This window comes from Musca autumnalis, unplaced genomic scaffold, assembly GCF_047663935.1.
Source record: "Musca autumnalis isolate F117 unplaced genomic scaffold, ASM4766393v1 scaffold_5, whole genome shotgun sequence".
In the NCBI taxonomy this organism is placed as follows: Eukaryota; Metazoa; Arthropoda; class Insecta; order Diptera; family Muscidae; genus Musca; species Musca autumnalis.
Window position 1 is genome coordinate 188,875,937 of NW_027412088.1, and position 13,318 is coordinate 188,889,254.

General features: G+C 41.5%; 1 protein-coding gene across 1 annotated transcript; it reads left to right on the plus strand.

Moving 5' to 3' along the window:
• Nucleotides 1–2,634: 2,634 nt before the first annotated feature.
• Nucleotides 2,635–7,664, plus strand: LOC141386884 (pickpocket protein 28-like). Its single transcript, XM_073955785.1, has 8 exons — nt 2,635–2,789; nt 2,845–3,045; nt 3,114–3,237; nt 3,303–3,451; nt 6,377–6,492; nt 6,564–7,241; nt 7,313–7,473; nt 7,536–7,664. Exons 1-8 carry the CDS (start codon nt 2,635–2,637, stop codon nt 7,662–7,664), a joined length of 1,713 nt encoding a protein of 570 aa, XP_073811886.1.
• Nucleotides 7,665–13,318: the final 5,654 nt, after the last annotated feature.

Consider the following 13,318-nt stretch of genomic DNA (forward strand, 5'->3'; position numbering starts at 1 on the left):
TATAGACGAGATGAAGGGAGTCTTTATAGACGAGCGTTAGGGAATTTTTATAGACGAGCGTTAGGGAGTCTTTATAGACGAGCGTTAGGGAGTCTTTATAGACGAGCGTTAGGGAGTCTTTATAGACGAGCGTTAGGGAGTCTTTATAGACGAGCGTTAGGGAGTCTTTATAGACGAGCGTTAGGGAGTCTCTAGAGACGAGCGTTAGGGAGTCTTTATAGACTACCGTTAGGGAGTCTTTATAGACGAGCGTTAGGGAGTCTTTATAGACGAGCGTTAGGGAGTCCTTATAGACGAGCCTTAGGAAGTCTTTATAGACGAGCGTTAGGAAGTCTTTATAGACGAGCGTTAGGGAGTCTTTATAGATGAGCGTTTGGGAGTCTTTATAGACGAGCGTTAGGGAGTCTTTGTTGAAGAACTGAAGGGAGTCTTTATAGACGAGCGTAAGGGAGGGAGACTTTTTATTCTTTTAAACATGCTGACGTGTGTGTTTATTGACGAGCGTAAGCGAGTCCTTTTATACGAACATTTGGGAGTCTTTATAGACGAGCTTTAAAGAACCTTTATAGACGTGCTGTAGCGAGTCTTTATAGACGAGCTGAAGAGAGTCTTTCTAGAGCCTAAGGGGTTGTTTATAGACGAGCTGAAGGGGGTCTTAACAGACAAGCGTATGGAGGTCCTAAATTAGGCAGTCTTTATAGACGAACGAAAGGGGGAATATGTGGAAGAGGTAAAGGGATTCGACAAACGAAAAGGAGTCTTTACAAGAGTTAGGTAGGCATTACAGCGAGCCTTAGGAAGTCTTTATAGACAAGCTAAAAGCAATCTTTATAGACGATTTGATGGGAGTCTTTATAAAAGATCATATACGAGTTAGAGCAATTATTTATATATGACTACTGCGCTTTCTGTTTATAAAAGAAGACCTCTTCTTTCCACAGACGCCAAGAAGAAGACATATCCTGTCCATAGAAGAATGCATCTTTTATCCACAGGCGACGGCTTTTTCTGTCTACAGAAACAGACCTCTTTTGTCTATAGAAACAAAACACTTTTATCCATAAAAAAGGTCTCTTCTATCCATAGACAAAGGTCCTTTTTGTTCATAGAAGCTGGACTCTTCTATGGACAGAAAAGAGACCTCTTCTATCTATAGAAGAAGACATCTTCAGTCCATAGAGGCTGGCCTCTGTCTATAAAAGAAGGCCTCTTCTTTCTATAGATGATACCTCTTCTTCTATAGAAGAAGATCTTTTCTGTCCATAGATGCTGGTCTCTCCTATCTATTGAAACTGGTTTCTTATGTCAACAAAAGAAGACTTCTTCTGTCCATTGAAGTTGTCTTCTTGTATCCATAGAAGCAAACCTTCTCTATTCATAGAAGAGTAAAGCCTCTATCGTCTCTATAGACTAGCTGAATCACAACTTTAGAGACATTGACTATCTATCTATAGAAGAAGACATCTCCTGTCCACAAAAGAATGCATTTTATATCCACAGACGACGACCTTTTCTGCCTACAAAAGCAGACCTCTTCTGTCTATAGAAGCAGAACACTTTCATCCATAAAAGAAGACCACTTCTATTCACAGACGAAGGTCTTTTTTGTCCATAGAGGATGGTATATTCTATGAACGGAAAAGAGACCTCTTCTATCCATAGAAGAAGGCATCTCCTGTCCATAGAAGCTGGCATCGTTTGTGTATAGAAGCTGACTTCTGTCCTCTTCTTTCTATTAAATAAGTCTCTACTACGCATAGAAGATATTTTCTGTCCATAGAAGCTGACCTCTTCTGTCTATTAAAACTGAGGTGACATTCGCCATTATAGAACAAGACATTTTCTGTCCATAGAATAATTCCTCTTCTATCTATAGACGCAGGCCTCTGGTATAAAAGCAGGCCTTCTCAATCCATAGAAGAAGTTCCGCTGTTGATAGAAGCAGGCCACATCCGTCTATAGATGGTCTATATAAGATCACTTTTGTTCACAGAAATAGGTCACTTCAGTGGAAGTGAATCACATCTCTATAGACTGACTAAAGCCCCTCTCTATAGACGAGCTGAAGCCCGTTTAAAGTCGGCCTACAGAACCACATCTCGTCGATACACTTTCGTTCGTTGTATCAGCCTTTACTGATTTATACCGAGCATCTGGCGCGTTGAAGCTTCCTGCTGGACTTTCAATGCTACTCTACATCCTCTCTTATATCGGTTCCTGTACACGTACCTGTTTTAATAAGATAACCTTCTTTCAATGAGACCGGTTGCTATTCTTTTCTATTCTATTCTGAAACCGGCCCGTCAATTTGAGCTGCGGAAACGATAGTTTCGGTACATGACTATTATTCTTCAGATAATTCGGCACTTGTTTCCACCAGCTGGACTAAACGTAGAAAGTTCTTTCCTTTTTAGGTTATGTACATACTTATGCCTCTATGTAAGCCCTAATTTCTTTCAGTGTAATTAAGAATGTCGCTTAAATCTTAATGCGTTTCTATGCAACAAATTAAAAACCATTAACCTCATTGCATGTTAAAGTACCGTCTGAGCATTAAATGATTACCTTGACATTAACCTTATCAATGAGTGTCTGTCTACCTCATTTAGCATTGAACCATCGACCATTACCAACATGGCATACTCTCCCCCACCGTCGTCGCAAAGGAAACTAAAAAGAAGTAAACAATTGGAAATGTATTGTATGGGTAATCTTAAAAAATATCTGCAGGATACAACATTGCATGGCTTGAAATATTTGAATGACAATTCTCTAACGAATTGGGAAAAGTAAGTTGAGCACCTAAGAACTTTTAAAACCCCTAATAATCCACATTACTTCCAGGTTTTTCTTTCTTTCCGCCTTTATAATCTGTTCCGTTTTTGTGGTTCACCTCATATCCAACATCTACGGCAAATGGGATAGTACACCGGTGATCATTGGCATAAATCCCCACCCAACACCGATTTCAAAGATTCCCCTGCCAGCTTTGACTGTGTGTAACATGAATCAGGCCGCGAAGTATAAAGTGGTGAATTATACAAAGTAGGGTCTTTTTGGGGGGGTTCTCATAAAAGGTAATTTGTTGAAAGGCAATTTGTTCTCTCTTCCAGAGATTCCAAAGAACATGCAGCCTTGAAATACCTATGCAATACCGAAAACACCCTTGATCCGGCATTGGAGTATTCGGAGCAATTTAAAAACAATGATTTGGAACTTGCGGATTTTATTATTGCGGTATATATTTACTTTTTTGGGGTTTGAATGTATTGTGTATATGATGATACTCCCTCTCTTTTCAGCATTCACAACCTTGCTCCCGTATGCTTGTCTCCTGTCAAATCGGTTCCATTAAATACAACTGCAGTGAATTATTTCGTGAAATTGTAACGGATGAGGGTCTCTGCTGTGCCTTCAACACCTTGCATCCATCATTTCTTTATAGGAAAAAGTAAGTTGAGAAGAGAAGACAAAAGAGACAAGACCTTATTCTATGGACAGAAGAGGCTTTTTTATTGATAGAGAAGGCAATAGTCTATGAACATAAGATGAGTTCTTCTATGTAAAGAAGTATTCTTTCTTTATGGATAGAATAGGCCTTCTTTTGTTGACAAGAGGGCAGATTCTATAGACAGAATATACCTTATTCTATGGATAGAAGAGGTCAACTTCTATGGATAGAAGAGGTCAACATCTGTGGATAGAAGAGGTCAACTTCTATTGTCAGAAGAGGCTTTATTCCATAGGATATTTCTCTTGATAGAAGACGACTGCTTCTATGGATGGAAGAGACCTGCTTCTATGGATAGAAGAGACCTGCTTCTTTGGATAGAAGAGACGTGTTACTATGGATAGAAGACGCCTGCTTCTATAGTAGGAAGAGACCTGCTTCTATAGATAGAAGATGGCAGATTCTTTGGATAGAAGAGACCAGATTCTATGGACAGAAAATACCTCCTTCTATGGTTAGAAGATGTCTGCTTCTAAGGATAGAAGTGGCCTGCTTCTATGGACAGAAAAGGACTGTTTCTATGGATAGAAGAGGACTGCTTCTAAGGATAGAAGAGACCTGCTTCTAGGGATAGAAGAGACCTGCTTCTATGGATAGAAGACGCCTTCTTCTATGGACAGATGACGCCAGATCCTATGGATAAAAGAGGCCTGCTTATATGTATAGAAGAGGCCTGCTTCTATGGATGGAAGAGACCTGCTTCTATGGATAGAAGAGACCTGCTTCTTTGGATAGAAGAGACGTGTTACTATGGATAGAAGACGCCTGTTTCTATAGTAGGAAGAGACCTGCTTCTATAGATAGAAGATGGCAGATTCTTTGGATAGAAGAGACCAGATTCTATGGACAGAAAATACCTCCTTCTATGGTTAGAAGATGTCTGCTTCTAAGGATAGAAGTGGCCTGCTTCTATGAACAGAAAAGGACTGTTTCTATGTGTAGAAGAGGACTGCTTCTAAGGATAGAAGAGACCTGCTTCTATGGATAGAAGAGACCTGCTTCTATGGATAGAAGAGACCTGCTTCTATGGATAGAAGACGCCTTCTTCTATGGACAGATGACGCCAGATCCTATGGATAAAAGAGGCCTGCTTATATGTATAGAAGAGGCCTGCTTCTATGGATAGAAGAGGCTTGCTTCTATGGATAGAAAAGGCCTGCTTCTATGGACGGAAGAGACCTCCTTCTATGGACAGAAGAGGCCTGATTCTATGGATAGAAGAGGCCTGCTTCTATGGATAGATGACGCCAGATACTCTGGATAGAAGAGGCCTGATTCTATGGATAGAAGAGGCCTGCTTCTGTCGATAGAAGAGGCCTGATTCTATTGATAGAAGAGGCCTGATTCTATGGATAGAAGAGGCCTGCTTCTATGGAGAGATGACGCCAGATTCCATCGATAGAAGAAACCTGCTTCTATGGATAGAAGAGACCTACTTCTAAGGATAGAAGAGGCCTACTTCTAAGGATAGAAGAGGCTTGCTTCTATGGATAGAAGAGGCCTGATTCTATGGATAGAAGAGGCCTGATTCTATGGATAGAAGAGGCCTGTTTCTATGCATAGAAGAGGTCTGTCTCTATGGATAGAAGAGGCCTGCTTCTATGGATAGATGACGCCAGATACTCTGGATAGAAGAGGCCTGATTCTATGGATAGAAGAGGCCTGCTTCTGTCGATAGAAGAGGCCTGATTCTATTGATAGAAGAGGCCTGATTCTATGGATAGAAGACGCCTGCTTCTATGGAGAGATGACGCCAGATTCCATCGATAGAAGAAACCTGCTTCTATGGATAGAAGAGACCTACTTCTAAGGATAGAAGAGGCCTACTTCTAAGGATAGAAGAGGCTTGCTTCTATGGATAGAAGAGGCCTGCTTCTATGGACAGATGACGCCAGATCCTATGGATAGAAGAGGCCTGTTTCTATGCATAGAAGAGGCCTGTCTCTATGGATAGAAGAGGCCTGCTTCTATGGATAGATGACGCCAGATACTCTGGATAGAAGAGGCCTGATTCTATGGATAGAAGAGGCCTGCTTCTGTCGATAGAAGAGGCCTGATTCTATTGATAGAAGAGGCCTGATTCTATGGATAGAAGACGCCTGCTTCTATGGAGAGATGACGCCAGATTCCATCGATAGAAGAAACCTGCTTCTATGGATAGAAGAGACCTACTTCTAAGGATAGAAGAGGCCTACTTCTAAGGATAGAAGAGGCTTGCTTCTATGAATAGAAGAGGCCTGATTCTATGGATAGAAGAGGCCTGCTTCTATCGATAGAAGAGGCCTGATTCTATGGATAGAATACGCCTGCTTCTATGGACAGATGACGCCAGATCCTATGGATAGAAGAGGCCTGTTTCTATGCGTAGAAGAGGCCTGTCTCTATGGATAGAAGAGGCCTGTTTCTATGGATAGAAGAGGCCTGCTTCTATGGATAGAAAAGGCCTGCTTCTATGGATAGAAGAGGCCTGCTTCTATGGACGGAAGAGACCTCCTTCAATGGATAGAAAAGGCCTGCTTCTATGGATATATGACGACAGATTCTATGGATAGAAGAGGCCTGCTTCTATGGATAGAAGAGGTCTGCTTCTACGGATACAAGAGGCCTGTTTCTATGGATAGAAGAGGCCTGCTTCTATGGATAGAAGAGACCTACTTCTAAGGATAGAAGAGGCCTGCTTCTATGGATAGAAAAGGCCTGCTTCTATGGATAGAAGAGGCCTGCTTCTATGGATAGAAGAGGTCTGCTTCTATGGATAGAAGAGGCCTGCTTCATGGATAGAAGAGGCCTGCTTCTATGTTTAGAAGGACCCTCCATTCCACTTTATTCATAACCCTTTTTGCTATCTTATTGTCCACCTTGTAGATATCGCACTTTGTCTAGCCTTTCTTACAGTGCCAATGTTATACCGGTTGATTGGAATCCCGAACACGGTTATCCAGCAGATTTGCCACCAAAATATTATCCTCGGGCAGCATATGGTAAGATCCATCCAACCACAACACCTAACAAAATTCCCATTAAAATCTTGTTACTTTTGCCCCGCTTCCAGGAATTGGCATATCGATGGGCGTTACTATCATCCTAAATGCTGAAGTCGATGACTACTACTGCTCCTCTACGGGCGGTGCTGGTTTTAAGGTGAATCTTGGCAGTCCCATCGATAGACCCCTTGTAAGTGAAAGTGGTGTTGCGGTAGCCTTGGGTTCCGAAACCCGATTTCGCATTGATACCCAACTTACCGAATCATCACCAGCAATGCGTTCCATAAAACGACAACGGCGTCAATGTTTGTTCCTCGACGAAGAACCTCTCAGCTTTTTTCGTTATTACACCAAAGCCCACTGTGAACAGGAATGTCTATCGGCCTTTATTCTGGAACACTGCCAATGCTTACCATATTACCTGCCGATAATCTATAATAATGCCACATCTTGTAATATTAGTCGTGTCTTCTGTATTGAAAGGGCCAAAGAGAAATTCTCTCGAGAGGATCTGAGCAGCAGTTGTATGTCTCGTTGTCAGACAAGTTGTTTTGATTTAAGTTTTATGCCGAAAACCTTTTCATCACCGCTGGCTGCGAGGAATTATACCATACAGAATTCAATTTTGGCTGCACTACCCAAAGAAGAGGTCCTACGAAATATTGCCGTTGTGCATTTCTATTATCGTGACTCGGTTATCCACTCGGAGTTGAAAAATGTCTATATTGGTTTTACGGAATTTCTGTGTATGTTATTGATGAATTGAATGAGAGGAGAGAGAGAGTATCTCTTAATTTTAACCTATTTGTATTTCCAGCCAACACCGGTGGCATATTGGGCCTCTTTATGGGATTCAGTTTTATTTCTATTGCGGAAATTATTTATTTTGCATTTTTTCGTCCAATTTTCAAATTTGTGGTACCTAAAAAATATCGCAATTCTGCAGCGATTGCCCAAGTGAGAGCGGCAAATCCAAAGGTAAGTAGAAATGGGAAATTACGATCACATAACCTCACTTTTATTGTTTTATATTTTTCTAGGAGAATAAAAATTGGCTGCCTGGAGAAATATTTAAAGTGCGAATAAACTCTCGGCATAATGAAAATGGATCTCGGACAAATGAAAAGGAACCAAAAAAGTATTCTTACAGTAAAAGTGAAATTCTATAAAAAAAATGTTTCTTCTATGGATATTAAAGAGATATTTTCTATGGACAGATGAAGTCACTCTCTCTCTCCCTCAGAAAGGATTGTATATATTTATCAATATAAGAGAATAGAAAAGGCCTTCTTTCATAGATAGAAGAGGCCTTTCCTTATGATACAAGCCAACTTATTTTGTGTGATAGAAGATACCGTCTTCCGTCTTGGACAGAAGAGGTCTTGTCCTATGGATAGAATAGGCCTGATTCAATAGGCAGATGTGCGTCTAAGGATAGAAGAGTTCTGTTTCTATGGACAGAAGAGATTTTCTTCTGTTGATAGAAGATTCCTACTTTTATGAAAATCCGTTCTAATATGGGTAGAAGAGTCTTCTATGGATAAGAAGGGCAGTTTCTGTGTATAGAAGAGGAGAGCTTATACAGGTAGAAGAGGCCTTCTTCTATGGATAAAAGGGACTAGCTTCTATGGATAGAAGAGGCCAGTATCTTTGTACTTCTATGGATAAAAAGGCCATCTTCTGCGGATAGAAGGATAGAAGTGGCTTCCATGGACTATACAGGACTTTTTCTTTCTGTGTATAGAAGAGGCCAGCTTTTACATTGATAAATGGGGCTAGCTTCTATGGATAGAAGAGGCCAGCATCTTTGGACTGAAGAGGCCTTCTTCTATGCATAAAAAAGGTAACTTCTGTGGATAGAAGTGGCTTCCATGGACTATACATGTCATCTTCCACAGATGGAAGAGTCTTTCTACCACAGACGAGGTCTTCTTCGATAGAAAAAAGAGACCTGTTTCTATAGACAGAAGGGTCCTTCCTCTAAAGATAAAAGAGGCCTTCTTCTTTGTTTAAAAGAGCCCTTGTTTTGTGGACAGAGGATGTCTTCTAATATGGGTATAGAACCGACTTTATTCTGTAGGCTGCTTATATGAATAGAAGAGACTTGCTTTTATGGAAAGAAGAACCTGCTTCCGTGGACATAATAACATTTATTTTATGGATAAAAGAGTCCGTCATCTATGGTTAGAAGAGTGCTACTTCATTCAGCCAGCTTCTATTTTTTTCCTAGGGAGAGAACCTTCTTTTCCTTATCTAAAATGGCTTCCTTTCTTGAAGAAAAGAGCCTTCTTTTATTTAGCGAACAGAGGCTTCTTTTCCATAAGGAAAAAATCCTTCTTTTCCATTAGGAAAAGAGCCTTATTTTTCCTATGGAAACGAGTCTTATTATTGTTAGAGAAAATTGTCTTCTTTTCGTCAGGGAAACCGATTGCTTTGCGGAAAATAGGTTTCTTTTTCTTTGGGAAAGAGCCTTCTTTTTCTTTGGGAAAATGCCTTATTTTCCTTAGGGAAAAGAGTCTTCTCTTCCTTATGGAAAAAAGAGTCTTCCTTTCCTTAGGGAGAAAAAGAGTCGCATTTCCTTAGGGAAAAATAGACTTATTTCCCTTAGGGAAACGTGGCTTCCTTCCTTAGGGAAAAAAGAATCTTATTTTCCTTATGGAAAAAATGATTCTTCCATTAGGGAAAAGTTGCGTCTTTCCTTAGGGAAAATAAGTTTATTTCCTTATGGGAATAGTGGCGCCCTTCCTTAGGGAAAAGTGGCATCCTTCCTTATGGAAAATAGTGGCTTCTATCCTTAGGGAAAAATAGGTTTCTTTTCTTTAGGGAAATGTGACTTCTTTTCCTTAGGGAAAGGAGCCTTCTTTTCCTTATGGAAAGGGGCCGTATTTTCCTTAGGGAAACCCCTATTGCTTCCAATTGGAAGAAAGCCTTCTTTTCCATAGGGAAAATATATTTTTTTCCATAGGGAAAATGCCTTCCAGTCGTTTATAAAAGACCCTTCCTTCTAGTCGTCTATAAATAGACCTTCGGTAGTCAATATACAGACTTCAAAGTGGTTTATAAGAAGGCCTTTTGGTCTTCTATAACAAGGCCTTCTGGCCTTTTATAAGAAGGCCTTCTGCTCTTCTATAAGAAGGCCTTCTGGTCTTGTGGAAATAGAAAATTCTATTACTAAATTTGCTGTGGTCAACGCAACTGGAGTTGGGTTGCTATCCATAATCGACCCGTAGGTTAGGTTAAATTACAAGAAAGTTTAAGAGGGGAGGAATAGTTTTAGAGGAGGAAAAAAGATTTATTTTTAATGGTAGGCAGAATAGTTGAATTAATTTACGCGTTCAGGTTGCTTTTGATTTTTGATGATGTTGTAGATCACAGCAGGTTCCACAGTTGAGTAGAAAGTTAGACACGGTGGAAAGTGAACACCTACTAACCTATGCCGTCTACGAGCCAAGGCTGGACAACGACACAGGATGTGCTTGATCGTCTCTAACTCCTCCTCATCCTCACAGAGCCTCATCAAATTTGATGGTATGGGCCCTGATATAGCAGTGTCCAGTAATGACTCCCGTCATTACTCTAACTTCAGCTTTACTCAGGTTCAACAGAGAGTTCGTTCTTTTGACTGACAGAGACGGCCATATGGATCTTGCCACAATGCACCTAGGTTCATTATGCCACAATTCACTGGCTCTTTTGTCAGAGAACGTTTCAATTTTTTGAAATAAATGACAAATGGGTGGTTTGATAGAGGCAGCGTTAGCTAGATCTGTAGACTGCGATCCTCGTCTAGCTAATTCGTCTGCTCTTTCATTACCCAAATAGTCGCGGTGTCCTGGTACCCAGCATAGCCGGAAGCCGTTAGTTAGCGTTTCCAAGGCTAATATACACTTAAGGACGACATCGGATTTGATGTTGCAGGATTTGATGGCTTTAAGAGCCGCTTGACTATCCACAAAGATAGTCACCGGTTCAAAGATTTCTGCATCCAAACTTTTTATCAATTCCGCTGCCTTCCAAATCGCGAAGATTTCAGCCTGGAAAACACTACAGTTGCTGTATAGCCTGTAGGTGTACTCAAGAGATAGCCTTTCACAGTAGACGCCAGCCCCGGTACCTTCCTCCATCTTGGCACCGTCTGTATAAAAAGCCAGACCGTCCAGAGGGGGGTTACTGCGGTTCCAGTCGTCTCTACTAGGTATAACGACGTCTATATCGCAAAATCTCAGGACTAGTGATATATAGTCGCTCAGTTTTCCGCGTTGGTTCACATTTATGCCTGATTCGTTCAGGATACATCCATGCCCATAGGTACAACCGCGCCAGAGATCCTGTTCATGCAGCCGTAGGGCACTGCGAGTTGCCTGACACTTAATGCTGAGACTCAGTGGTTTTAAGTTCAGCACTGCGTTCAGAGCAGCCTGTGGTGTGCTCCTGGTGGCTCCAGTTATGAGAATCGCGGCAGATTTGCACCTTGTCAAGCCTACTGGATGTCGATTTTTGGCGCAGTGAGTGCCACCAAACAAGATAACCATAAGATGGGTCTAACCACGGTATTATACAACCAGTGTATAATCGATGGGTTTAGACCCCAACTTTTCCCAATAGAATTCTTACATGAATAAAGTGCAACCAATCCTCTCTTCGCCCGCTCCTCAGCATTCCTGTTCCATCGCAATTGACAGTCCAGGATTGTGCCAAGGTACTTTGCCTTTGGGCAAGAGCTGAAGCTGCACTCCATCCAGTGTTGGTGGTACAAATACGCCGAGCTTACGCTTTCTCGTGAACATTACCAGTTCTGTCTTGGTTGGGTTTACTCCAAGGCCATTGACCTTAGCCCAGCACGACAGAGTCGATAATGCTCCCTGCATAAGCTCCGAAATGGTTGACGGAAACTTACCGGAAATCAGTAGTACTACGTCGTCCGCATAGGCAACAACTTTTATACCTTGATTGTCCAGGTCAGTCAAAATATTGTTTATAACAAGTAGCCACAGTAACGGTTAGAGCACCCCTCCTTGGGGGGTGTCTCTAGTTACTGTTGTCCTAATTTTTGTCTCCCCAATGCTGGAGTTTATAATTCTGCTTTCTAGCATATTATTTATCCAACAAGTTAGTGGTTCAGGTGTGTTAACTTTCTTAAGTGAGAGTTAAATGGACTCAAGTTCTACGTTGTTAAAAGCTCCTTCTATGTCCAAAAAGGCAGCCAAGGTAAAGTTTGAGTTTTCCATATTCCTCTCAATGAAGCCAACCACCTCATGCAAGGCAGACTCCACAGATTTGCCTTTAATATAGGCGTGTTGTGAGTTGCTTATAGAGGCGGTGTCTACATGGCTCCTTATCTCCAGATCGATCAGTCTTTCGAGAGTCTTAAGGAGAAAGGATGGTAAACTGATGATGGGTCTGTAGTCTGTAGTTGGTGCAGAGTGACTAGGTTTTCCCGCTTTGGGAATGTAAGTAACTTTTGCCTCTCTCCACAGACCCGGTACATATGAGAGAGTCAAACACGCCCTATAGATCTCCTCCAGGATTCTATATAAACGTGGCGATGCAAATTGAAGCATCGCCAGCGTTATACCATCCGGTCCATGTGACTTATATGGCTTGAAAGTGTTGACAGCCCATTTAATCTTATTTCTGTTAACCACCTTATCAATGAGATCCGAATCCATAGGCTCTTGAATTTGGAGGTCGTCGCATTCATTATTGACGGTGTCCGCATCCTTACAGCCTGGGAAGTGGGTCTCTGCCAAGAGGTTAATGGGCCGATTCCGTACAGCGAGGCGAGTCATGTCGCGTCGTCTATCGTCTCTGTGACAAAATTTAAAAAATGCACTACGTACAGCGATAGAAAATAATCGTCGATAACAAGTTATTTTTATTTTTTTTTATTTTATTTTTATTCGTTAGTAAAAATGTACGGCGACAGCTAATTTGTTGTCGCCGGAAAATGAACATTTCGGCGACAAAATTTGACGACGTCAGGCGATATTGCCATACGGAATCGAAAAATTGCATTTGGCAACGCGACACGACTCGCCTCGCTGTACGGAATCGGCCCATAAGAGTCGCGGTAGCAGAGTCTGTCCACGCACCATCTTGCTTCTTGATACTTCCGATGGATTTAGGGTCCTTGGAAAGTAATCTTCGAAACCTAACTGCATCGTTGACTCCTTCTACTGACTCACAGAAATTAGCCCAAGATTTTTTCTTAGCTCGCTTGATCGCACTCTTGTATTTATTGAAACTCACCTTGTAGGAGTCCCAATCAATGTCGAGTTTAGTCTCATGCGCCCTGTTATACAGTCGCCTGGTGGTTTTTCTAAGCTCGCCAAGTTTCTTGTTCCACCACACAGGCTGAGATTTCTTCCCAGGATAGGTTAGTGGACAGGATTCCTTATGGCAACGGAGAAGAACGTCTGTAAGATTTTTTACGGTCCCATTAAGATCCTCAATTGATTCTACATTAATATTAAGAGCCAGTTGAGAACTCGTTAGTTCCGTGTACTTATCCCAGTTTGTTCTTCGCGGGTTCCTATAAGGAATTTGGCGACCTCCGCCCAAAAAGATATCAAAGGATATCTTCATATGATCCGAGAAGGAACATTCTTTAGATACCCTCCAATTCCTTAGGACGGAATCATTTAGATTAGAGAGGGTTAGGTCGATGACCTCCTCCCTATCCCTAATTTTAGGGTTGGATCATTACCCCTGTTACATATTCGTAAATTATATGATAAAATAAAATCGAATATAGACTCGCCCCTTTTGTTGGTGTCCTTGCTGCCCCATTGGAAATGGTGAGCGTTTGCGTCGCATCCCAGGA

Bases quoted from the DNA above. Each gene is read 5' to 3' on its own strand.
- LOC141386884 (XM_073955785.1), top strand. From the start codon at position 2,635: ATGGCATACTCTCCCCCACCGTCGTCGCAAAGGAAACTAAAAAGAAGT. The intron at 7,242-7,312 runs GTATGTTATTGA...TTGTATTTCCAG, and splicing joins TGGTTTTACGGAATTTCTGT to CCAACACCGGTGGCATATTG. The intron at 7,474-7,535 runs GTAAGTAGAAAT...ATATTTTTCTAG, and splicing joins TGAGAGCGGCAAATCCAAAG to GAGAATAAAAATTGGCTGCC.